Below are 27723 nucleotides of genomic sequence, written 5' to 3' on the forward strand. Positions count from 1 at the left end.
TGTAGGAGCTGCAGAAAATTACATGGGGAAGGAGCATATAAAAAAGGGGAGAAAGTAATGTAACACAGGGCATCTTTCTTTCTCAGCCTGAGTCGTTTTGAGGTCTTTTGTGTTATACAAGCCCAGGGTAACAAATGGAGGCCAAAATTTGTTATAATTTGTATATATTTCCCCTTTATAAGTCACTAAATACAAAGAAAAAAAGAAATAAAAGTTAAGCATACATTTCTTCTGGTGTCTTTTTTAAATGACCTTTTTTACTCAAATTTATTTAGCAGTCACCCATCTGTTTCATTAATATGCATCACTGATTGTTCTTCTCACAGGGGGCATCTGATTAAATCATTACATATCCACCTGGAGCCTGCCCCAGTGATGGATTCTCAGCAGGCCTTCATTTGGGTGCAGCTGCCTGGTGCAAGGATGCTAAGTTGGTCTTGGCTATGGGTCCTGCTTGAGGAAACTTACAGATTACTTCAAACCCTTCGCTATATAGATGAAGAAACTGAGGTCTATTTCTAATAGCCTATCAGTCAATAAAAAAAATTTGGATGGAAGACAAGTCTGACTCTGAATTTCCTCTTTCTTGGAATAAAGCAAAGAATTTTTCGTTGCTCTACAAAGTCTCAATCCTCTTTCTTTTTTTTCAATGCTCTTTCTTGTCGCAAGTAAAAGGCAGCTATTTTGGAGGCATATTGGGGAATAAGGTTGAAAAATTACATAGTTCCATTCTAGATGACTGAGGAAGGATGAGAAGGTTGATAATTTAAAGGGGATTTAAGTGGAGCACCTGGGTGGCTCAGTCGATTAAGCATCTGACTCTTGATTTCAGCTCAGGTCATGATCTCACTCACACTTTGTGAGATCTCACTCACACAGAGCCTGCATAGGGCTCTGTGCTGACAGTGTGGAGCCTTCTTGCGATTCTCTCTCTCCCTCCCACTGTGACCCTCCCTCACTCATTCTCTCTCTCTCTCTCAAAAAATAATTTTTTAAAATATAATTTATTGTCAAATTGGCTAACATACAGTGTATAAAGTGTGCTCTTGGTTTTTGGGGTAGATTCCCATGGTTCATCCCTTACATACAACATCCAGTGCTCATTCCAACAAGTACCCTCCTCAATACCTGTCACCCATTTTCCCCTCTCCCCCACCCCCCATCAACCCTCACTCTGCCCCTCCCTCACTCATTCTCTCTTTCTCTCAAAATAAATAATTGAAAAAAAATTTTTTTGATGTTTATTTATTTTTGATACAGACTGAGTGTGAACGGGGGAGGAGCAGAAAGAGAGGGAGACACAGAATCTGAAGCAGGCTCCAGGCTCCGAGCTGTCAGCACAGATCCCGACATGGGCCTTGAACTCACGAACTGTGAGATCACGACCTAGGCCATAGTTGGGATGCTTAAACAACTGAGCCACCTGGGAGCCCCAATAAATAATTAAAAAAAAAAGACTTTATAGGGCACCCGGGTGGCTCAGTCAGTTAAGCATCTGACTTTGGCTCAGTTCATAATCTCATGGTATGTGGGTTTGAGCCCCACGTCGGGCTCTGTGCTGACAGCTCAAAGCCTGGAGCCTGCTTCAGATTCTGTGTCTCAGTCTCTCTCTGCCCCTCCCTGGCTCACGCTCTCTCTCTCAAAAATAAATAAAAACATATAAAATAAAATAAAATAAATAAAATAAAATAAAATAATAAATAAAATAAAATAAAATAAAATAAGGACTTTATCTAAAACAATTAATAAAGGGGATTTAAGAGAGCAAATTCAGGTTTTGTATTTCAGGGTTGTATTCACATGCATTATAAAAGCTGCTCTGGGATGCTTTGGTGGCTTACTTGGTTGAGCGACCAACTTCAGCTCAGGTCACAATCTCACGGGTTTGATCTCATGTGAGCTCAGGTCATGATCTCATGGGTTTGAGCCCCTTATCAGGCTTGGGGTTGCTGCTATCATGGTGGAGCCTGCTTTGGATCGTCTGTCCCCTGCCCTCTCCAAAATGAATAAACATTAAAAAAAAAAAAAAGCTGCTCTTTCTCAACGTACAGGATTCCATTTCATTCATTAGGTGTAGGATTGCTAGATTTATCAAATAAAAATATAGGACACCTAGTTAAATTTGAATTTTGATTGATAATAAATAATTTTATTTTTTTTTTCAACGTTTTTTTTTTTTTTTATTTTTTTATTTTTGGGACAGAGAGAGACATAGCATGAACGGGGGAGGGGCAGAGAGAGAGGGAGACACAGAATCGGAAACAGGCTCCAGGCTCTGAGCCATCAGCCCAGAGCCTGACGCGGGGCTCGAACTCACGGACCGCGAGATCGTGACCTGGCTGAAGTCGGACGCTTAACCGACTGCGCCACCCAGGCGCCCCGATAATAAATAATTTTAATAAATAAAAATAAACACTTTTAGGATAGTATGTCTCAAGTATTTCATGATACATACTTCTACTAAAAATTATTTGTTGCTTATATGAAATTCAAATTTAACTACATTCTATCTGGCAATCCTAACTAGGTGGTATCTTACAAGGAACTAGGAACAGAGTATCTGGAACATTACTTCAGATGTGGGGTTTCACATTATACAAGAAGATAAATATACTTTGGAATAAAGTATCCATTTCTTTCATAGATGTCCTGGAAAGAATTTACTAAGAGCCCACTTAACTTCTTCCTTATAGTAGTTCATTTGATAAATATTCCTGAGGATCACTTCTTTTCTTTCACTTTATATTTCTCTCTGGCTCATTTTCCTAACCTCTTACTCCCTGATGCCCCTTTCTTTATTTCCTACTCCCCCACTCCCTTCATGTCTCTGGATACACACCAGGATACACAGCATTGAGCTTCCTGAGTGTGTATGGCTGGGTATGCATATCCCCTTTGCATACTTTCATTTGGGAAAGCTACTTTGGTGATGTACCCTGTCTGGGGAGGGTGAGTAAAGGAACATCTGTCTTCTGCACGGTTCCCCTGCTCCCCTGGCAACAAGCCTTGAGAGGAGGTGAGGGGCAGAGGACATGCACTGAAGCAGCCCATGTGTCCTGACAGCAAAAAAGGAGAGTAGAGCTGTTCATGGGGCCTGGTGCGGGTTTCCAGACTTAAGCAAAAGTCCTGGGTGAGAGCCTGGGGCTCTATCAGATGTTGGAGGGTTTAGATCGGGAATTTCCAGACATGCAGGGGGTACTCTCCCACTGCCCCTCCCATCACCCCCCAGGAGAATACTCATTGCACAAGGATCTGTGCTCTCCCTTCTCTCTGGGACGTCGCAGGGCCCTTTCTTCACACTAGACAGTATCCAGACCCCTCAGATTCACTGAGTCCCATGGCAGACAGTTCCCCATAGCAAAAGTGGCAAGGCAAAAGCATTAGGCCGAGAACCTAGATTTGCTGTCTGACAGCAGGAGCCAGCCGAAGCCAGCAGAGCAACTTGAAACACTGCAGGCTGATTCTGGGAAAAGAGGCCTTCAGGGTAAGGAAGATGTGGTCCTGGAGAAAAGCAGCTTGCTTTGGTTGCTGACGGGAACCTAAAAAACACTGCAACATAGCTGAGACTGTGATCACATCGTGGGTGTGGCCTGCTACTCTAAGCCAGATCATCTTCTAGAACCCGGATTCCTCTAAACAGGCTCTGTGGCCTGCCCCAGACTGCAGGAGTCCTTTTTCTCCAGCTCTGGCAGCCTTCGACCAACAGCAAAGAGTCTGTCTCTGGGCATGGCCAGTCTGCTTTCTCCTTGTAGCCACAGTCTCAGGTGGGCTGGGACATTCTGAGCTGAGATTCCTGCTAGGGACATGGGTGATGATGGCTGCACAAGGCAGCTGTCAACACCTCTGGCCCCACCTCCTCTCTCCCCTGGTGCCTGACTAGCCTAGGGCTGGGGGAGAGCTGGCTTCTTAGGTCTCAGGCTGCCTCACTGTGCATGGTTTAGTTATTGTCATGCTCTCCCACACGCCCTCCACAGGCCAGAAGCTATTACAACTTACAGGAAAACCAGAACATCAAATCGAGTCACAGAACTTTGGCTTTTAACTCAGTCCCCTGCAGCACCCCCCTTTCACATGCACCCTGTGAGTCACACCTGGTTGTCGATCTTGATCTCTGTCAAGGTGTCATTTTCTCTTAGTGCTTCTACCAGGGCCAGGATTCCAGTCCCAGTGATAAAATTGGATTCGATGTTTAGGCTTTTCAAGGTCTTGTTTACTTTCAGCATATCTGCAAAAGCCTTATTATGAAAAAAGAAATAACCATTAATGCTGCTAAAGATTTATTTACTGAATTCCCCACCGCCAAATGAAACACAGATGTTTTTTACACACTTAAAGAAAAACTGAGTCAAATCAAACTTTCACCTCCAAGTAACAAAGATAGTAATTTAAAATAATTCAGACCAGACCTGTGAATTTTACATACCTGTAAAACAAAAAATAAAGCCAAAAAATCCTGACACAGGATTACCAACTTTGTAAGGTGTGGACATTGAAAAAAATCCCACTACCATCTGCTATCATTGTCAGTTTTGTTTTGCGGTTTTTTCTCTGAGAAAAAGCATTTTAACATTAGGAAAAACAAAGAAAGGACATGATCTCTGAACCGTTTTATTTTGTCCCCTTTGCTATGAATAGCTTAAAAAAAAACTTTACTGTTGACTAGCATATGGGCACTACTGATATTATTTCAGGTCATCTATAAATCAGAATTCCTCAAAGATAACTTTTGGAATATAATCACCACTCAGAGTGGCAAACCCACTGGAGACTCTCAGTTCAAAACAACAAATGCATGCACCTGCCTGTTCCCCTTGTGCCCAATGTTTCCCATTATCATAAAGAAAAGATAAAATCTTTGAGTGACTGGAACTCTCACAGTACAAGAAACAAACAAACAAAACAGAGGGCCATTCCCTTGAAAAATTGCTGACGCACAGAAAACAAAGAAATATTGATGGAGAAATGAACACAAAAAAAGTTGTTGCCTGAGATGCCAGAGGTAAGTCCTGACTGGGGCATTGCATCAAAGAACTGCCTTCGGAACAAATGGAATAACCAGAGCAGATGGAGAGCACATTGCCCCTCCCCATAGCTTCCCTGAGACAGAAGCCACACAGAAACAGGGCACCTTCAGACCTACCACCTGATACCATGTGGGAGAAACAGAGAGGAGAAGCAGCCATGTCCAGGGATGAAACATACTGCAATGTACCCCTTCCAGAGTGAAGCCCCTCCTAACTGTAGAGTTGTGGGGGACTCCCAGGCCACCTGTCAGCTCCCCGTATATGCCCTTCAAGAGAAGGCTGCTAGAAAATTCACCTGCCTGCTTACAAAAGCACTCATTCATTCATTCATTCATTCACTTATTCAAAAAAGACTATTTATTGGGTTTCTACAGTGTGCTGGCAGCAGAGGAAATAAAAATCCCTGTCAAAAGACAGTTTATATTTGAGCAGGAGGGCAGTTGATACATCAATAAAGAAAATACATAGCCTGTTGGATGGTGACAAATGGAGAAATAGAAAGCATCTCCCTTTAAAAATTTTTTTTAATATTTTTATTTATTTTTGAGACAGAGAGAGACAGAACATGAGCAAGGGAATGGCAGAAAGAGGGAGACACAGAATCCGAAGCAGGCTCCAGGCTCCGAGCTGTCAGCACAGAGCCCGACGCGGGGCTCGAACCCACGGACTGTGAGATCATGACCTGAGCTGAAGTCAGACCCCCAACGGACTGAGCCACCCAGGTGCCCCAAAAGGGTCTCCCTTTTAAGGGAGAGGTCTGTTGATGAAACAGATCTACACAACTATGGAGGAAATGATCCTGGTTTACACAAAACAACCTCATTCTCTATTCAGAAATCTGGCAACCAGTGATTGCCAGACATACTAGGAAAACCAACATCATGGAAGAGAAAAGCCAAGTCAACCAATAGCACAGCATGCTCCAGAGGGAGCAGAGATCTTTCAAGGGAACAGAAACAAATATAAACATTTTAATTATTATTGTCCCTCTTCCCTCTCCCCAAAAAAGAAAGAAAACATACTCTATTAATAAAATAAGTACTGGCTATTATGGGGGGAAAAAGAAGAATATGTACATGAAAATGTGTTGAAAAATTTAAATATTACATTAAAATAAAGACAAGTAAATGACATCCAGAATTACAAAATGAACACGGCTGAAGACCAAGTTGGTAAGTGAGAACATAAATCTGGGATATTCCCCAGAATGTCGAGTAAAAAGACAAAGATAGAGAAAATAGGAAAGAAATGTTAAAAGATACAGGGAAAGATACAGAAGTTCAACATTTATCTAGTAGGAGTTTCAGAAGGACAAAAGAAAAAAAAAGACATCAGAGGGGAAGAAATTATAAAATAATAGGAGAAAATTTCCTAGAGTTGAAGAGAACTATGAATTTTTATCTGAAAGAACCCACTGGGGGCACCTAGGTGGCTTCGTCAGTTAAGCATCTCTTGATTTCAGCGCAGGCCATGATCTCACAGTCTGTGATTTCGAGCCCCACGTCAGGCTCTGCACTGCTGGTGCAGAGCCTGCTTGGGATTCTCTGTTTCTCCCTCTTTCTCTGCCCCTCCTTCACTCTAGCGCTCTTCTCTCTCTCAAAAACAAACATAAAAAAAAAAAAAAAAAGAATGCACTGGATGCTCAGCAAAATGAGTAAAAAGTCTCATAAGTGGTCACATACAAGTGAAATTTCAGAAAAGTTTCTAGCAAGAGAAAATAAGTTACTTAACAAAGTAACAAGACTCAGACCAGCATTAGTCACTAGACTGTAAGGGCCATGAGAAAGAGATTTCTATATTTACATATTTAGGTAATTGTAAATACTGGTGGTAAGTTTTAAATTTCTGCAATCAATCTCTTAACAAAACATAGAATATAATGGCATAAAACACACATAAAGCTGAAATGTGTGAACATAATGGAATAACTACAACTTGAGGCAGAAAAAGGAAAAGGGATGAAGGCAGAGTACAGAACTGCCATCAGCTTTTCTAATGGAGAAACAAAAGATCAAAAACAAAAAAGTGTGCATATCAGTGGTTTTCTACTCTGGCTGTACATTAGAATGATCTAGAAGCTTCAAAATGTATACCAATGCTTGGGCCTCACCCCAGATGAAGTAAATCGGAATCTCAGGCTGTACGTAGCCTGGACTGCTAAATTTTTTAAAAGCTCTCCAGGTGATTAATGTTCACCAGGGTTGACAACCACTTTAATTAAAGTTATAAAGACAACAACTAGAAGAATGAAAAACAAATTGGTAATACCGATTGCTCTGGGGAATGGAACAAGGAACTTCTATATTATTTTAATTATTTTTATGGTGGAAAACACAGGAAGAAGGAAGAGAAGGAATCTAACTTGGGATCAGAACAGGATTTCTCAACCTTGGCACCAATGACAGTTGAGGCCAGAGAACTCTTTGTTGTGGGAGGTTGTCCTGTGTATTGCAGCATGTTTAGCAGCTTCTGAGACCCATTAAATGCCAATAGTACCCTTCCCAGTCATGACAACCAAAAATATCTTCAGACACTGCCAAATGTCCCCCGGAGAGCAAAATTACCCTGAGCTGAGAAGCACCAGACTAAAAGAATCCTGTGTATTAGACAAGCACTTGCTTTAACTGCAAAGAAAGCTCAAAGATTTGGACTAACCTTATTGTACACCACGTAAATTAAAGTGTATTTATTCCCTGCTAGGTCCTTAATTAGAATTAAACGCACACATTTTAATTACAGCATCAGAAGGAAATGCATCAGGCTTTTCCTCATGGACGCCCCAGGCTTCAGGATTTGCGCTCATTATTAGAATAACAAAATGTCGGAGCAATTAGGCCTTTATAAAAAAAGTTGCAGGACTTCCTGGCAAGTAGCCAGGACCTTGCCAATTTCTTTTAAACTTGAGAAAACACTTTTCTCATAGTGAACAAAACAAGGGAGACCCAGCCAAACATAACCCTGGGCTGTAGGCCCAAGTTAATTTCAGTCCAGCAAATATTTAAGCATCTATTACATGTGCTGGGGATAACATCGGTAAAACAAAGACCAGATTTCTTAAATGTTATATAAATAATTACAGTAGAAATACATTTTTAAAGAGAAGGTTTTGCTTTCTGTACTTCACAGGATTGTAGGGAAATCCAATTTCCTGCATTGTCCAAACCTGCCTCATCCAAAGGGTAGCCTCAAGGCACATGTGGCTATTAAGCCCTTGAAAAACGGCTGGTCTGAATTGAGACATGCTGTAAATATAAAACATGCACTAGATTTCAAAGATGCAGTATGAAAAAAATAATGTAAAATACCTTATTACATTTTCACATTACATTTCGAAATGATCATATTTGGGATATATTGGTTCAAATAAAATCTATTATTAAAATGAATTCCACCTATTTCTTTTTTTTAATGTGGCTACCAGAAAATTTTTATATTTATACACGTGGCTTACATTTGTGGCTATCTCATTTCATTTGTTATGGACAGTACTGTCTAAAAGAGCATTTTTTAACGTATGTGGACTTTTTCTGCTCCCTGCTAGAGATGTGGTTGCATGTAAGTACTTGGGGCATGGTGAACTGAACCTAATTACAGGTCACTTAAATTCACTTCCTGGCTTGTCTACATGATGTGTAGTCTTAGTTAAATTACTCAACATCTATGAGCCTCAGTTGCCTCATCTGCAAAGTGGGGATAATGCCATCTCACATACACATAATTTGCCTACCTTTACAGTAATCCCACAAGTACTTCATTGAATCTGTTCCTGAATCTTACAAAGAAGTCTCCTAAAACTCTTTGCTTTAACACTGATCTTTCATTATTTTTTTCCTCTCTCTTTTTTTAAGGTAATCTCTCGACCCAAAGTGGGCTCAAACTCACAACCCCCAAATCTAGAGTTGCATGCTCTCTGACTGAGCCAGCCAGGCGCTCCCATCTTTAATTCTTTGCAGGCAGTTGCTAGGGATAATCAAAGTTTGAAGATCTCTATTGCCTATGGGGTAATCAACCAATTTTCAACCTACAGTAGGTTGAAAAGTAGCTTTCTCCACTCTGGCATGACTGAAAGGAGAGCCATGGGGGCAGCCAGGTGAGGGCTGGACAATATAAAGCCATCTAGGAATAAGGCCAGAGAGGCTTATCTTTTCACACCCTGAAGAACTGCAACTATTCCTTACAATTGTGTGGTGAGCCAGAGTCACACGGTATGCTTGCAACACATAGCTGTTGCACTAAAAACAGTATCAAAGAGATGATTATATTTGGATTTTATTTAGACCACTTAGCAAGTTAGCTATCTGACTGAGTGGAAGAGTCACATTATTTGCTAGTAGGGTTGACAGTGGACTACAACCTATTTCCATCCCTGCAGTTTTACTGTCATGTAATACACTGAAGTGACAAATCATTTCTTTGTTCATACCCTAGTCACTTGCATACAAAATGTACTGGGAATATTTTGCTTTATCGAGAACCTATCTACTGAACGACAGAGATTATATAAAATCATATACCGATAAAAGTCCTTAAATAACTGATTTCACCTTTACCAATGATCTAGTTCTGCTATTTCACTATTTTAATGGTAAGGTTTCAAATTCAAAACCTCTTTCAACCCACAAATTGAGATATAATTACTGCTGGTGAAAACATAAATTCTGTAGCTTAGTTCCTCTTACATGAGTGCTTATTTTATATTTGCTGTGGTCATCACAGAAATATTCTCTATTGCTGAGAGGTTGGAGGGCATGGTATTCATCCATTTAACAAGTGTCCAAACATCTACTCTGTGCTAACACTGCAGTAGGTAGCCATTACTTTCATTTTACTTTCCGTTTTTAATGCTATCTTAGATCTTCCAACAGACATGTTGCTTTAAATCTTTAAATCACATCATCACGTCAAGAAAACTTGTTTTTCTAGCTTGACTCAAAGGCTGAGCATTAGATGCTGTAGAATTACAGGCTGATGTTCGGGCTCCCCAAAACTGATATACTTTAGCAAAAGTATGAAAGTTGAGGCATTGTGTATAAAAACAGCATAGCTTGATGGTTAAAGCAACCTGGCTATAGAATTGGGAGGACCCGGTGGTGCCACTTACTGGCTGTGTTACCCTGGAAAAGATATTCAACCTTGCTGAGCCTCAGATTGCTCATTTGTTACAGTGGGAACTGATAACAGCACATACCTTATAGTATTATAGTGAGGATTAGGTGAGCTGACATGTGTAATGCATAGAGCTTACTGCTGGTGTTTACTAATTGCTGAAGAAATGTTAGCTATTTATAGCAATAACATTGATGGTGGTAACAGTTGTAGTATTTACTTAGGCCAAGGGCCTTCCTTATTTAGCTGAATTATCTAAAATGCATGAAAGGAACAGGGCTTTTGGCTGGTTACTTTTTTCGTATTCTGGTTAACAAAAAATGTTTTAAGACCTAGTTGTTTAAAATATTTTTGAAACATAATAATCCATTTCAAAGATTAAAATGAAATACACTTTAATACTTTTATACATGCTCAGTTCCTGTAGGATTTGGGAGTCTTAGAATATCCATTGACTGTGACATTATGTTAATATAGATGCAAAAGCTCCAGAAAATTTGTACTAAGTACAGAGCAAAAGCTAATATTTATGTAGCTAAATGCCTAATCTAATCTTATTTCTTTCTCCTCAAAGTGTACTGCTAACAAAATTTTAGTTAATTCAAAGTGCCTGACAGATGGGTTCTGTTTTATTGTCTTATTATAACTAATGTGTTTAACTGTGTAGAAAATTACCAGATCTAAAAACTGTTAATTTATAGAACACATTAAAAATAGTTTCTAACAAATTAAATATTTTCACGTAATATTTCTGAAATTTTACTCACAATTGCCACAGGGTCATTGCTGCGGGTTGCAGCCAGGCTGAACTTCTTTACGTGAGTGTTGGTTTCCAGAGCCTTTGCAAATTCCTTCAGGGTTGGAATTGGAATGTTCTAAAATGGAGGAAGGCACAGAGGGTTGATAGACCATTCTGTAGTTCCCCCACCCCAACTCAAGACCCACAGCTTTTAAATACCTTATGTGTTTAGATGGCTAAACGTGTGACATCCCTTCTAAAATACTCATTACCCATCCTCCAGCAGCCAAGCCATCCTGGGCCGACAGCACCACTTAGTATCTAACAAGGGAATCTAACACAACATGACATTCTGGCCTCCCTGTTCTGTTCACTCTGACCAAGAAATTATGCACATACCAAACTCCACTCCTTTTCTCTTTCATTCTCTATATTCTAGCCAGATTGATCTATGTGCCATTCTTTTAATATACCATGGTCTTTCTCTCCTCCATACTCTTATGTATGCTTTTCCCTTTGCCTGGAAATTCTACTGTCCTTTTCTCTGATTAATTCCTACTCATTTTTCAAGAGGCAGCTGAATATCACCTCCTTTGTTCACTGGCTTTCCTAGGCAAGATAAAAAATTTCTTTATCTGCAATTCCACAACATTTTTGGGGCTTACCACATCATGTTGTAGTTATTGATTTAGTATTTTTCTCCTAATATAAGTTTTTCAGAATAAAGACAAAATGAATCTTACTCCATCTTTCACAGCACTTAGCACAGCCCCAACCACTGGGGAGGCAGGCAATACGGGGTAGACTAGAGGTTGACATGAATCCTGATTAAATGAGATACAGTAAGTTCCCCTTATCCATGGGGGATATGTCCCAAGACCTTGAGTGTATGCCTGTAACCACGGATAGCACTGAATACTTATGTTTTTTCCTATACATACACACATACCTATGATAAAGTTTAATTTATAACTTAGGCACAGTAAGAGATTGACAACAGTAGCCAATAATAAAACAACAATTGTAACAATATATTGTAATAAAAGTTACATGAATGTGGTCCCTCCCTCTCTCTCAAAAGATAGCTATACTCACCCTTCTTCTTGTGATGTGAGATGCTAAAATGCCTATGGAATGAGGTGAGGTGAATGACATAAGCACTGTGATAGAGGGTTAGGCTACTAATGACCTTCTGACAGTCTGTCAGGAGGATCATCTACTTCTGCACTGTGGTGGTTGACTGTGGTAACTGCAAACCATGGAAAGCAAAACTGCAGATAGAATGGAACTACTGTAATGAATTTCAAGTATTTAGCAAAGGATAAGGCTCACAGTGAATACTCAACACAAGTCAGTTATTATTAAATGGCAGATGTTGGCCCAACATGAAGTAACAAAATAGATACCAGGCAATGTTCTCTCTCCATCTCTCTCTCATCTCTCTCTCTCACTCACACGCACACATACACACACTTCCTTCCCCTCCCTTTGAGAGTAACATGACTAACTACCAAATAGAATAAGGCAGAAGTGACAATGTGTGACTTCAGAGAATAGGCCATAAAAGGCACTGTGGTTTCCTGCTTGTTCTTTCTTTTTCTCTTCAGCCACTCCCTCTGGGAGAAGAAGGCTGTCATGACGTGAGGCCACACAGGCAGCCCTATGGAGAGGCCCATGTGGTGAGAAACTGAGGCCTCCTGCCAACAGCCACATGAGTATGCCATCCTGAAAGTGTACCCTTCTACCTCAGTCAAGCATTTTGCTGATGGCAGCCCTTGATGACAGTTTTACTACAGCCTCACTTGAGACCCTGAGCCACAGCTATTCAGCTAAGTCCTGATTCCTGATACTCAAAAACTGTGTGAACTAACAAATGTTTATTGTTTTAAGCCTCTAAGTTTTGGAGTACTTTATTACCCAGCAGTAGATAACCAACATTCTTTGTTTAACACAAATACTGTGATTCTTTGCAAAAAATTCTAGAAGTCACTTTTTTTTTTTTTTTTTTAATTTTTTTTTTCAACGTTTTTAATTTATTTTTGGGACAGAGAGAGACAGAGCATGAACGGGGGAGGGGCAGAGAGAGAGAGGGAGACACAGAATCGGAAACAGGCTCCAGGCTCCGAGCCATCAGCCCAGAGCCTGACGCGGGGCTCGAACTCACGGACCGCGAGATCGTGACCTGGCTGAAGTCGGACGCTTAACCGACTGCGCCACCCAGGCGCCCCTAGAAGTCACTTTTTAAAAATTTCTTCTTTTGAGTTGGATAGCTTGCCTCAAAGTCAGTGACTACAGAGGATTGGAAACAGGTGTGGAAACTGGCAATCAGTTATCTCCATTACATTTTTTAACCTCATGATAAATCAAGTGACTGACAATAATCATAACGCAATACCTTAATGTTGTTGAGGTTGACATCTTGCAGGCCGGGGTCATTGGCTTTCATCTGCTGCAGACTCAGTTCCACATTGGTGGGATTGGGTGGTTCCTCAAATACTGGCTTGACCTTCTCACCTTTGACCACATCTAACACACAAGTTTTAATTTTAAAAAGAAAGTGTAAGGGCTCTCCTTCCAAAATCAGAGATGACTTCCCCCAAAACGACCTTTCCTTCCTATGCTCCGATTCCAATAATACTCTAATATCAGTGATAGTACAGCTGATGATTCTCAACTAAACAAACATGGAAATGGTACAGTTCTGAGTCACAGTTTCAAACACTGATGCTTCTCAACATTTTTTTATTTATTTTTGGGACAGAGAGAGACAGAGCATGAACGGGGGAGGGGCAGAGAGAGAGGGAGACACAGAATCGGAAACAGGCTCCAGGCTCCGAGCCATCAGCCCAGAGCCTGACGCGGGGCTCGAACTCACGGACCGCGAGATCGTGACCTGGCTGAAGTCGGACGCTTAACCGACTGCGCCACCCAGGCGCCCCTAAACACTGATGCTTCTCAACTGCAATGCAAAGAAGTCTCAGTGGCTGATGCTACATGGAACCAAAAGTTCAGAAGGCCCTATAGTAAACTCCAACCTACCCCCCACCCCGCCACCCCACCAAATCCACAAGCAGTTATTGCTGCTGTATATGGATCACTTTCAGACTATAATCATCAAGCTACAGGAGCTGAGATTCAAAAAAGAAATAAGTTTCTTCATTTCCAAAACCATACTATTCCTTTGGCCTCTTTTTTTTTTTTTTTAATATTATTTATTTATTCCTTTTAAGTAGGCTCCATACCCAATGTGGGGTTCAAACTCATGACCTTGAGATCAAGAGTTGCTCTACCAATTGAGCCAGCCAGGTGCCCCTTCTGGCCTCTTGACCATACCTCATCCTTCTCTGATTTCCATTTGGAGATTTAATTTTGAGGAAGGTATGGGAAGAGAAAGGGACAGAAAGGCAGAATGGAACAATTCTCAAAAGCAGTTAACAGAAAACATTTGCAGTATATATTTAACATACAAACTGTTACTATCCCAATATACACAGGCCTCCTACAAATTAGTAGACAATCCAATTAAAAATGAACAAATAATATGATCAGAAGAATCTGTCACTCAACCAAAAATATAAAAAGTAATTAAATTGTGAAGTTAAAAAATGGAACACCATTTGACTAGCACAAAAATGTAAAAAGAGATAACACGTAGAATTGGCAACAACTGTGAAGTCAAACACATCCTCTTACGTTGATGGTGAGAACGTAAACTGGTACAAACTTTTTGGGAGGAATTTGGCCTTACTTATCAACATGTAAAATGTGGGTACTCTATGACCCAGCAATTCTGTATCTAGGGGTCTAATCTACAGGGGAAAAAAAAAGCACAAATACATAAATATATTTTTCAGGGATGTTCACTGACATATTACTTGTGACAGCAAAATATGATAAATACAAAGCCTATCAATATGAAAATGGTTAAGTTACAGCATAATCTCTCATAATAAGATGTGATCTATTCATTAAAAGAAGGGGGCAAACTGACATGTACTGATAAAAGAAGAGAACCACAATTTGAAAAAAAGTTAATGAAAAATGAAATACTTAGGTATTTCATTTGTACGTATAAAAAATCTTTACAAGATCTAGATGAAGAAAACTACAAAACTTTATTGAAAGAAATCAAAAAGAACTAAATGGAGGGATAACTGCAAGAGACTCAATATTGTCAAGATGTCAGTTCTTCTCAACTTGAGGTATAGATTCAATGCAATCCCAGCAAGTTATTTTGTATACATCAACAAACTGATTTTAAAGTTTATAGGAAGAGGCAAAAGACCAAGAAAAACCAACACAATACTGAAAAAGAACAAAGTTGGAGGACTGACGCTACTCAACTTTGACTTATTACAAAACTACAGTAATCAAAAGAGTGTGGTATTGGTGAAAGAATAGACAAACAGATCAATATAACAGAGTAGAGAGCCCAGAAATAGATCCACATAAATACAGTCAACTGATTTTCAATAAAGGAGCAAAAAATGCAATGGAGAAGAGTCTTTTCAGTAAATGGTGCTAGAACTGGACAACCATACACAAACAATACATAAAAAAAGAGTCTAGACACAGACCTTAGACCCTTCACAAAAATTAACTCAAAATTTTTCACCTAAATGTAAAATGCAAAACAATAAACCCCCTAGAAGAAAGCATAGATGAAACTACGCTGCATGATATCATAATGGTGGATCCATGTCATTATACATTTGTCCAAACCCATAGAATGTACAACCCCAAGAGTTAACACTAATGTAAACAACAGACTTAGGGTGATAATGATGTGTCACTGTAGGTTCATGAAGTGTAACATATGTACCACTCTGGTGGGGGATGTTGGTAATGGAGGAAGCTATGCATGAATTGAGGACAGGGAGTATATGGGAAATCTGTGTGCCTTCTGCTCAGTTTTGCTGTGTACCTAAAATTCTAAAAAAAAAAAAAAAAGCCTTAAAAAAAGTTAATGATATGTCTGTGCATAAAAGCCCAGAAGATTATGCGCCAGATTTTTAAAAACAAACATGTTGTCAGAATGTTACCCTTTGATACTAAAGTTAAAAAGGATAAACATTTTTCATCTATATGAATAAGCAAAAATGAAAAAAAAAAGTAATACTGCTCATTGTTTGGATAAATAGCTCAGTATCAATGATGGTCTGTAAATATGCTGCTCAGACTAGAAAGTACCTGCTAAGTCTCCTTCAAAGAGAATAAAATACACTTCACCTAAGAAAAATCTGTAATCTTCTGCAAGTTTTTACAGCACCTGGATCGCACTGTAGCAAAATTACTTGATTGTTGGTCCGTCCCTCCCATGGACAGATAAGTTCCTTTAGGCAGAGACCATTTTTTATCATCATACCTAGAACATTCCTGACGCATAAGGTATTCAGTAGATAACTAATGAATGAGTAAATACAAGAGTCTAATAAACTGTACGCTTTTCTGGGAAATACTGACACAGAGAATTGTGGTCTTCAACTTTCTGTGCCGGCTAAGTCCATGCCAGTGTGTCTTTCACATTCTCAGGGGGAAGTAGGAATTCAAATTCTAATGACCTGTGTCCATTATTGAGAAAACAAAGATACCTAATAGAAAAGGGAACTTACTGAAAATACTATTATTGATTAAAAAGCATCATCAGGAACATGAAACTCTGCAATCTATGTTGACTATGCAACCTTTTTATCAGCAATTTTATATTTTGGGTGAGTAGACCCACCAAAAGAGTATGTTCTGGGCAAAACACACTGATTGGTCCATTATGCTGCAAAAACTTTGATTATTGGCTTCCCTATTCTGGTTTGAATGCCCAGAGCCCAGTGATCCTTAGTGCGTTGACACAATCTACCTTCAAAGCCTACAGGATGGAACTCTGGATTCAACAGGCATCCCTCTTATCAACACCGCCTGAAGCTCTCAATTTTCACACACCACAGACTCCACATCAACTTACTTCTCACGGGCACTTTGCCACCTTTAGTGCTGGCCGTTTCTTCATCAAACTTTGGATTGTTGAGTAAATTGTGCACTCCAAGAACAGCTAAAAACAAAGATTAACAGTGAATATACATTAAGTTTGGGAAGGCACATTAGGATGTCCACAATGTTAATTTTCCTTGAAGAACAATTCTTCGTATCATAAAGGTAAGTGTCCAGAGCCCCCCAGCCTTGCATAGTGTGTGGGACACATACAGTGTTAAATAAGCTTATATATTAAAAAAATCTCTTTCCAAGGCCACCAGCAATCTTCAGATGTCTTTCTGGGGCTATACAGGTAGAATCATTTAGCATCTGGGGACAATGGTCCAGTTATGTCCCCAAATTACTGAAAACTTGCTTAGACCTCCTAGTTAAGTAGACTCAACCTTTCTGTTTTCTCATCTGTAAAATGTGAAGGTGGGACTGAGTCTAAGGATATTTTAAGATCTAACGTTATATAGATTACAGCATGTACTCTCCCAGAGGCAAATAACAGAAAGATCATGGACCTCTTTCAATGTAAGCCACCCCTTTCTCAGGACCAACAGTTTTCCTCTCCAGTTTACAGCATCCTAGGGTGGTAAATAAAAGAGATGTCAGCAATAAAAGGCCACATAAGCATACTGAGATTTTCAGTCTCCTGTATTATGTGAAGCTTGCACCAGGAGGCAGCACAGGACGCAAGAAACAGCACTGGGCGAGAACGAGCTCTGGGCAGGCTGAAACACAACTGCCCGATCTTCCGATGAAACTGTACAGATGAGACTGGCCACCTGGAGAAGAATCCCAGGACAAGTCATCTGTCAATAGGTAGTGGAGGAGCATCTCAGAGCTCCTCATCAGCTCTGATCAGTACCGTAATCGACACATCAGGAGGAGGGAGGCAGCCAGCAGCAGCCCAATAAAGGGCAAAGGTGTAGAGCCAACAAGTCCAGAGTTAAGAGTGGCAATCAGGAGCAGTCACCTAGAGTTAGAATCCTGGTTCTATCACAAACTACCTGTGTGACTTGGGAAGTTACTAAATGTCCCTGAACATCAGTTTCCTCATCTGTAAAATAGGGATAATAATTATTCTTCAAGTGTTACAAAGATTAAATGACTTCCCATGCATCAGACAATGTTCTAAGTGCTTTACACATTCTTGTTAAAGAAATAAGAATTTGTTGCTGTGTTTCTGGCACTGCCTAAGGAGAAGATGCCCTATTTGTTTTTTTAATTAAAAAAATTTTTTTTTCAATATATGAAGTTTATTGTCAAATTGGTTTCCATACAACACCCAGTGCTCATCTCAAAAGGTGCCCTCCTCAATACCCATCACCCTCCCTCCCCTCCCTCCCACCCCCCATCAACCCTCAGTTTGTTCTCAGTTTTTAAGAGTCTCTTATGCTTTGGCTCTCTCCCACTCTAACCTCTCTTTTTTTTTTTTTTTTCTTTCCCCTCCCCCATGGGTTTCTGTTAAGTTTCTCAGGATCCACATAAGAGTGAAACCATATAGTATCTCTTTCTCTGTATGGCTTATTTCACTTAGCATCACACTCTCCAGTTCCATCCACGTTGCTACAAAGGGCCATATTTCGTTCTTTCTCATTGCCACGTAGTATTCCATTGTATATATAAACCACAATTTCTTTATCCATTCATCAGTTGATGGACATTTAGGCTCTTTCCATAATTTGGCTATTGTTGAGAGTGCTGCTACAAACAATGGGGCACAAGTGTCCCTATGCATCAGTACTCCTGTATCCCTTGGGTAAATTCCTAACAGTGCTACTGCTGGGTCATAGGGTAGGTCTATTTTTAATTTTTTGAGGAACCTCCACACTGTTTTCCAGAGTGGCTGCACCAATTTGCATTCCCACCAACAGTACAAGAGGGTTCCCGTTTCTCCACATCCTCTCCAGCATCTATAGTCTCCTGATTTGTTCATTTTGGCCACTCTGACTGGTGTGAGGTGATATCTGAGTGTGGTTTTGATTTGTATTTCCCTGAAGAGGAGCGACATTGAGCAGAAGATGCCCTATTTGATAGACACAGGCCACTTAGGTCATCCAAATATATCTTGCTTTGGCCCTATATGCACTGAGCAACTTTTTTTTTTTTTTAGATTTTTTTTTTAAAGTTTATTTATTTTTGAGAGAAAGAGACAGTGTGAGCAGGGGAGAGGCAGAGAGAGAGGTTGACACAGAATCCGAAGCAGGCTCTAAGCTCTGAGCTGTCAACACAAAGCCCGATGCAGGGCTCAAACTCACAAACTATGAGATCATGACCTGAACCGAAGTTGGATGCTTAACCTACTGAGCCACTCAGACGCCCCTTCACTGAGCAACTTCTAATTATAATTTGGCTCCCCTTGCCAAGTTTCAATTTTTGTTTTATCTGTTTCCTGGGAATCTGGCTAGTGGATCCGCCCCAAACTGATGGCCCTTATGTGCATAGACAAGATGAAATCTCTAGACCAGCAGAGCTGGTGGTCAAGCTGAGGTACAGACGCTCTGAGAAATGCTGCCTTGGTGGTCAGCTGCTGCTCCCTTGCTGTTGTCTACCTGCCATCATAACATGTGCAGGCCATTGATACTCATTGTTATCTTAACCTCACTGGCTGTCAGCCCATGCACTCACGAGGCTGCTCTTGATCTTCCAGAAAGATCCACCCTAGAGAAGATGCTGTCACCCACCCCCAGGTGGGCTTCCTGAGCTCTGAGGGAGCACCTGACGATGGAGTGAGGCTGAGTAGAGATAATAACACAGTTTTCTTTCTGGATTATTCCCCTGGTATTATTATTGTATGAATTTCAGAATCTAGATTCTTTCAAATGGTTGGTGTTTTTCTCTTTCTCCTTTCTTCAGCATTTCCTGGGAATTCGAGCCCAGCCATGCATTCTCCCTTTGGGCATGTCCATGAGACAACCCTTGAGAGGAGCAGTAACCATAACAAGATCCCTCCACAGCAACCACAGGGCTAAGAAAAAAGGTCACTGCAAAGCACCTTCTTAACTGCATGATGCAGATGCCTTAACTCCTGCAGTGATTTCTGAGACAGGTTCAAATATGTGAACTTAATATTGATGACTGACTATCACAGAAGGAATGGAAATGTAGCTGAGGTGGCAGGGCTGGTTCTCCTGGGAGGGAGAATTATTATTACAAATGTCTTTCAGTGGAATAAAGATGTGAGGATTTTTGCCAAAGCTTGTGGACTGTTTCTGAAAGCACCTTTATCCTGTGGTGACCTAATAACCCTAATAATCCATATTTACATCCCATTTGGAAAAAAAACACATCCCATTAATGCACAAATATGCTGGTATATGCATAGAATCTTTCTTGAAGGATATATTAGAAATGGGAGGAGGCTTAATTAGGGTAAGAAACTTTCTCTTTTTTTTTTTTTTTTTACAATTTATGTATTTATTTTTTGGGGGGGGGGAGAGAGAAAGTGATTGGGGGAGGGGCAGAGAGACAGGGAGACAGAGAATCCCAAGCAGGCTCTGTGCTGTTAGCACACAGCAGGATGCGGGGCTCAATTCCACGAGATGTGACATTACGACCATGAGCCAGAATCAAGAGTCGGGTGCTAAACCGACTGATCCACCCAGGTGCCACAGAAACTTACTTTCAGTACATAGCCTTTTGTTATTGTTGTTATGTTCCAGTAATAGTTTATTTACAAAAACAGGAGGCAGGTCGCAGTTAGCTGACCCCTAATCTACTGCCATCTTGACTTCCCATTCTTCTATACTATTTGTGTTTTGCCTATCTGCATGTGTAATCAATTCAAATCATAACAACATTTACTATTTTGTTGCTATCGTTAAGAAAACTAGAAAAAGATGAGATCGGGCTGATTGGCTTTACTTCCTGCCTGGATGTAATGGTAAATAACTCCTGCTCCATTGTGGGGCTAACAAACCTCTTAGTGGCAATCAGAATGGAATGGTGACTGTGGGGAAGGGCAAGAGCTTCATGAATATTTTATGAGGATAAAATGTGATAAAATGCAAATATGAAAGCTCCTTAGAAAGAGTGAGGGCTATTATTTTGTTGTTTAAATTCTCAGTGCTCCTTTAGATTTATTCCCTTTGGTTTCTCAAACTCTTGAATTTTGTAACATAGGTATTATTGGGACAGTTTACATCTGAGATAGGACTCTAAGTTTTATAGCTGAGACACATACAGCAAAGTAAGGTTTGCTCAGAGAGGTTAAGTCACTTGCATTGAGTCTTACAGCCACATAATAACAGAAGACAACCTGGTATTGCAATCCTTATCAGTAGTTATAGAGAAGCTCAAAGGCTGCTGCTGGGGTGCCGGTGAGTGCCTGGAGGTCACAGAGCCAGAAGACAGGCAAGGTTCCCAGAGTTGAGGACTAACCTGCAAGATCATAGAGTTCGGTGTCAGAGGCGCTGGCCAAAGCTTCTTCTAGTTCTGGGTCAAGGGTCACTTTTTCTTCTTTACGAGTTTCTACGGGCTTTTCTTTGGGGATGAAGACTCTCCCTTTAAATCAGAAGAAAAACAAAAACCATTGTGTGTTGCTGACCAGGGTAGGGTAAAAGGACTGACCAGACAATGCAGCTCTGGCCACTAAAAGTTGCATGCCCAACTGGGATTCCTTAATTGCTGGGATGGCAGTAGCATTAATCCACTATCAGAGGGAAGGAATGTCAGAGGAGGAATCCTGTGTTTTGCAACACAAAGATGTGAGGAGACAACAGTCTTTAAACAGACAGGGAAACGGTAGTTTTTACCTCTCTACCATTGATTGCCACCATTGGCCTTAGACCTGGACAAGAGAGGTCCTGCCACAGGCCCCACACTTTAGAGGGCCCCACTCTGGTCTTCCTCTCCTGCAATCTCCCTCCTATATCCCTCCCTCCCATATCGAGGAAGGAGTCATGGGGTCAAAGAGACATTACCATCCAGAATCCAGGCCACCTGCTAGACCATGCTCCACGCATCTAGAACCCTGGAATTCTCTGCCCAAAGACACCTAAACCTGCTTCCAAGGCCTGCATGAATCCTTTCCCCATGTCACTCTAGGCCAAGAGGAGGCTATTTGTGGGTGAGTATAGATGAAGCTTGGGTATGTAGGCTGGGTGTCAAATATGTGTGCTGAAGCCCAGCAGCGTAAGACAGACTCATATGCTTGCATGAAACTTTTAGAAGTCCAAGAATCCTGGCCTTCTAGGTGTATTTGTAGGAGTGTATGTGTGTGTGTGTGTGTGTGTGTGTGTGTGTATTATTTATTTATTTAGTTTGAGAGAGAGAAAGAGAGCATACATGAACAGGGGAGGGGAAGACACAGGGAGAGAGAAAATCCAAGCAGGCTCTGTGCTATCAGCATAGAGCCTGATACAGGGCTCAATTCCATGAAGCATGAGATCGCGACCTGAACTGAAATCAGTAGTCAGATGCTTAACTAACTGGGCCACCCGGTGACCCAAACATATATATATTTTTAAGTTTGTTTATTTTAGAGAGAGAGAAAGAGCATGAAAGCAGGCAAGGGCAGAGAGAGAGGGAGAAAGAGAATCCCAAACAGGCTCTCCACTGTCAGCGCGGAGCCCAATCTCATGAACTGTGAGATCATAACCTGTGCTGAAATCAAGAGCTGGATGCCTAACCAACTGAAAGACCCAGGTACCCCACAGTATAAAACATATTTTAATAGTTTGTTAGCCTTTTTTCAAAAAATTTTTTAACGTTTATTTATTATTGAGAGACAGACAGAGCATGAGCATGGGAAGGGCAGAGACAGAGACACAGAATCTGAAGCAGGCTCCAGGCTCTGAGCTGTCAGCACAGAACCTGATGTGGGGCTCGAACCCACAAACTGCAAAATCATGACCTGAGCTGAAGTCAGACACTTAATCAACTGAGCCACCCAGGTGCCCCAACAGTTGGTTAGCTTTTAAATATAAAAAATGGCACATGGACTTCTATTTGTGTTCTTGCTTTGGACCTTGCAAATTGGAGGTTCCTGAGGGACAAACTGGTGCTCTTCCAGAGTTTTTCCCCCTAGACTGATATTGTTCACTACTAGGATGCTGTATCTAGGGTCACTTGGACTAGTGTAGTGACCTGGGGACACAGCCACCTCTCTAGAACATGCCAAAGGAAGTCAGATTTAAAGGGAGAAATCAGGGTTGACATTTTTAGAATTATGGTGGTCTGTGAACAGCAAGGTACTCTGTGCTTCCCATATGCACATACTCTGCCACCAACTCCTGCTTCATCCTGTCAGCCAGATTCCATTTACTTTGACCCTGACTTACTTCTGAATATGTCGATATCTATGCCCTACCTCACCAGCCTCAACCTCTGGACTGACGATCACATCAGTGGGAGAATCGCATGTTACCTGCTCCTAACACTTAGCCAGGTCAACGCACCCACATCCCACATGTGCAATGACTCATAAAGGGAAACCCAGGACATTCCAGATGTGCCATAGCAATACTCCAGACCTACTTGCACTTTTTTCCAATTCCTTCCAGCTTTTGATTTGTGGTTTCTTTTTTGGAGCTGCTCTTACTTCTTGGCATGATCTTTGACATTGTTCTCCTCCATTTTGATCTTTGGAGTTCCCTAAAGACACACCCTTCAATTGCCCTCTCCTCTGTCCCCTTGGGTAGAACAGACAGCTGGCTCCAGCTTCAGCCAATGGGGACCAACACTGTTTCTAGGTCTCCATGGCTAGCCACTCTTCCTTACTCCCATTGGAAAGGTAAAGGTCAAACCCAAAGTCAGTAACTCTCCTTCATGAATCCTCTCCAAGAGATGTCCCTGGTTGCAGGGGCTACAGACTTCCTGATAGTTTACCAGATCTTCAAATGCTTGCATATGTTAACAGGGACTAGGTAGAGCTGGGCACCCTAGAGAGACACCACTGCTTGTGGTCAATCTGGGGTCAAGGTCTCTACCATTGACCATCAACCTGCTTCCTGCCTCAGCATCACATAAACTGCCGCATTTCCCAGAAAGAAGGAAAATACAGTGGAGAATGATGAAAAATACAAGGAGAATGACCAGAAGATAGAAAAAAAGAAAATAATCAATCAATAACATCTCAGATGCTGGGGTTCATCCCAGACTTTTTTTTTATAGTATCTGCAGCCCAAAGCATTTTCCTTGCGGCTCAGATGATCTTGATTCCAGAGTCAAATAGGCTTCTACATTTCTCCTTCCTGGTAGTGTTTAGGATTACCCAAAACACCAGGTGCACAGGTGGCCCCCAGCTGTCAAAATTTAGGACAACTGCTGCTGCATATCCATTTTTGGGGGGGGGGGCAATCACACATCATGTTCTAAGTGAATAAAACCATCACAGAAAGTTAAATGTGGCCCAGGAACCTCAGGGCCCAGGGCACACGGTATTCAGAACTGAAGTTGTACAGCCCCTCTTCTGAGGCTTTCATGATTGCCTCCCACTGCTCCCAGTTGGTTAGCTGGGACCAGGTCATCTGCTAGTCCTTCCAGGGGCGCTGCAGACTCTGCTCTGATCCCTCCGCTCTGTTTGGAAAACTTGCTCTCTGCTCATTTTGTCCAACTGTGTTGCTTCTCAACCTTCTACTAAGCACTATGCAATTTGTGTGCCCCTTCTGTATTACCATTTACTACTCAGACTGCTCCTGGACTCTTAACTCCCATGTGAAACATCTGGAAATTAATCTGGATTGAGAGATACTTTACCATTGCTGCTCCCCCAGACCTGTACTCTGAGAAGAAGCAACCACAACTTTCCTCTTATTATTCTGTCACTATCCTAATATTGGATGTTAATTGGGATTTTATTGAAGATTTGACATTGTAATTGTTCTTTCACAATGAAATCGATCCAACAGCAGCTACACTGCCTTAGAAACAGCTCCATATTTATATGGTATTCCTCAGTTATTTGCCCAATTTGTCACTGTCCAACTTCACTTTCTTAATAAATTGATGTTATCAGTGGTGCCTGATGCATCAAATGTGCACAATTCAGAGGACTGCCAGATGTTGCTCTGACTCATGCCAACTGAGGAGCTATGCTCCTGCCCCCCAGGACCCCGAACAGCAGCTCTGAGATGGCATTCATTCGAACCCCTGTTTATCAAGTGCCTCCCCAGTGCCAGTTTCTATGCTGGGATGCAAGAGAGACACAGTCCCACTGTAGGGATCTCATCTGATGTGGGGAACACACAAACCCAAAGTAAATAGACAAAATGATGAACAACACTGAGATAGTGCTGTGAAAGCAATAAATGAGTGCCATGGCAGAAAGAAGGGAAGGTCAGGGAAAGCCCAAGGACCTGACATTTAAGCTGAGATGTTTAAAATGTGAGAAATGGGAATGTGGGTCAGAAGGAAGGGGCCATGAGAAGACCCTGGGATGGGAAAGGAACTTGGCAGATTTGGGGAAATGAACAATGACAATGGGGCTAAGACTTAGCAAGGGAAGGGGAAATGAGATTAGAGAGGTGGGCAAGGTGAGCTCTCCCAGGGCTCTGAGGACCACAGTAAGGATTTGAGACTTGAAGCAGGGGAGTGACATGATTTGATTTGCATTTTAAAAAGACTGTAGCTGCCATGAGGTTACCAATGATTCCATTAGTATCCGTGGGCCCAAGTCACTGTCTGCAGCTGTGGAAACTGCACAGGCTATTGGGACCCATTTTTCCTCCAAACGGGAGCCCAGGGTTAAGAGCTAAGGAGGATGGGTTTTCCTTGTCTTGGAGGAACATCCCTTTGCTCCTCAGAGCCTCATCAGGATGATCACAATGCTCTTCTCACTAGACCACAAGCTCCTGGAGGGCAAGGTAGGGTCTTATTCACTGTGGCCCCAGCACCTGGTGTCTGGTAAATCCTGGCTGAGGGAATGGTTGACTGCACTGGTCTCTAACGGTAGCATCTCAGGTTAGGGGTCTGGTGCCACCACTATCCTAGACATGGAGTAGAAAGGCCTTGAGGGGACATGTGCAGCTGGTCAAGCACTGGGCTAAGAGAAACACACTAATGCCTATAAACCTTCTTTGAGGCACGACACTACCTCATACTGCCAAAGCTTTTTCTTTGGGGTTGAAGATATTTTTCATAGAACTAACTTGAGTACCATCACACTCTAAGTATTCATTTATTTAGCCTAAATATTTATTTAGTATTTTTTTTGCTGAGTAAACATCATTTTTTTGGAGGAGTTTTAGGTTCATAGAGCACAGTACAGAGAGTTCCAATATACTCCTTGTCCCACACTTACAAACCCTCCCCCATCGACATCCTGCAGCAGAGTGGTACGTTTGTTATAACTGAAGAACCTACATTGACATCATTATCACCCAAAGTCCATACATTACATTAGGGTTCGCTCATGGCGGTGCACATTCTACAGGATTGGACAAATATACACTGACATGTCTCTACCAGCCATGATTCTTTCAATAAAAAATCCAGTTCTTGGGCTTCCTCACTTCCAGGTCAGTTCCCTTGCTGGACCCCCTGTGACAAGGTATCCGGAGTCCCTCTGTCCCAGGATGTGGTACCTGTGGTCCTTACCTTTCTTTTCTCCAGTAAAGGGCACAAAGTCTTCCCTGTCTTTCTGTTCCAAAGCCTCCTTCTCCAGGTACATAAGGAGGTGCTCACGATCAAATGGGCCAGTGGCTGCTTTCTGTGTCTGGTCTTTCTGTCGCAATCCAGCCGGTAGCAGGGCGCTCTGATGACACAGAGGTGTGAGCAGGAAGGAAGGTGTTTGCCCTACTGATGCTCTGTTACCCGCCCCCCACCCCAGCCCTGCTGATACTGGGGAGGCAGGACACCTGTGCAGAGACGTACGCGTGAACTGAGGACCGAGGTCTCTGGCATGTCTCTGAGGCCCTACTTGCTCTAACATCCTGTGCTGAGAGGAAGGCTCCCAGTGAGTGCAGGCAGAACATAAACGGCTCGAGCAGCCTCTGAGTCTTCTGCAGCTGCTTTCTAGAATGTGGTGGCAAAAGTCCAGCCACCCTTCGTGGCCTCCTTCCTCACAGATCACACTTAGGTTTGGCCAGCTCTGTACCCAATGTGCTCCTAGGCAGGCATATGGAGACAAATGAGGAGCCAACATGGCTATCCTCTCCTATCTCTAGTCTCTCTCCTAGGAAAACATCCAAGCACGTGAACAAATAGGGCAGATGCTGATACTTGCTTGATGAAGCTTAGGGATTCCTTAAGTTTCAAAACTAAAAAAAAATTTTAAAGTAAATAAAATATCCAATGTCTGGCCTATCAAAATATCATACAAATAATTTTTAGCGACATTTTTATTTATAGTAAAAACCACTATTTTGGATGCCTCTGATTCTAAGTTTAAGATAACACTATCAGGGCTGAAGAAAGTGTTTGCTAAACAAACACTGTAACAAGCTACTTAGCATTTCAAGAGCTGATAAAAATATTAGAAGCTCCACTTAAATTTACATGATATTGTTGCTATAATAACTTAAATCTATCCATTGGTGTAAGATCACCAAAGGTTTCAAGTTATTTATGCAGTTTTTATAAATAAGATATAAAACAGATCTGTATTTGAGGATAAAGACTTGGTTTAAATACCACCTCTGGTGTTTACTAATATGGGATCTTATATCAATTACCTCTCCTAGTTTGTCCCCCTCATATATGAAATGGGAATAAAACTTTTAATTTTTTTAATTTTTAATTTTTAAAATTTTATTTATTTGAGAGAGAGAGAGAGAGAGAAAGCATGCACAAGTGGGGGAGGGGCAAAGGGAGGGGCAGGGGGCAGAGAATGAGAGAGAGAGAGAGAGAGAGAGAGAGAGAGAGAGAGAGAGAATATATCCTAAGCAGGCTCCACACTCAGCATGGAGCCTGACACAGGGCTCGATCCCATGACCGTGG

The 27723-nt window shown here is 41.5% G+C and overlaps 1 protein-coding gene across 4 annotated transcripts in view; it reads right to left on the reverse strand.

Annotated features, from left to right (window-relative positions):
* TMOD2 (tropomodulin 2) overlaps positions 1-27723 on the reverse strand; it is a 74061-nt gene that overhangs the window by 12345 nt on the left and 33993 nt on the right. For all 4 annotated transcript variants that reach the window (XM_058737718.1, XM_058737720.1, XM_058737717.1 and 1 more), the window contains 6 exons: positions 26383-26539; positions 21226-21348; positions 16829-16915; positions 13265-13395; positions 10898-11005; positions 4092-4235 (listed from right to left, as the gene is read on the reverse strand). In XM_058737718.1, coding sequence (XP_058593701.1) covers positions 4092-4235; positions 10898-11005; positions 13265-13395; positions 16829-16915; positions 21226-21348; positions 26383-26539 — 750 coding nt within the window. The remainder of the gene's footprint in view (positions 1-4091; positions 4236-10897; positions 11006-13264; positions 13396-16828; positions 16916-21225; positions 21349-26382; positions 26540-27723) is intronic.

This window comes from Neofelis nebulosa, chromosome 7 (genome assembly GCF_028018385.1).
Source record: "Neofelis nebulosa isolate mNeoNeb1 chromosome 7, mNeoNeb1.pri, whole genome shotgun sequence".
NCBI classification, from domain to species: Eukaryota; Metazoa; Chordata; class Mammalia; order Carnivora; family Felidae; genus Neofelis; species Neofelis nebulosa.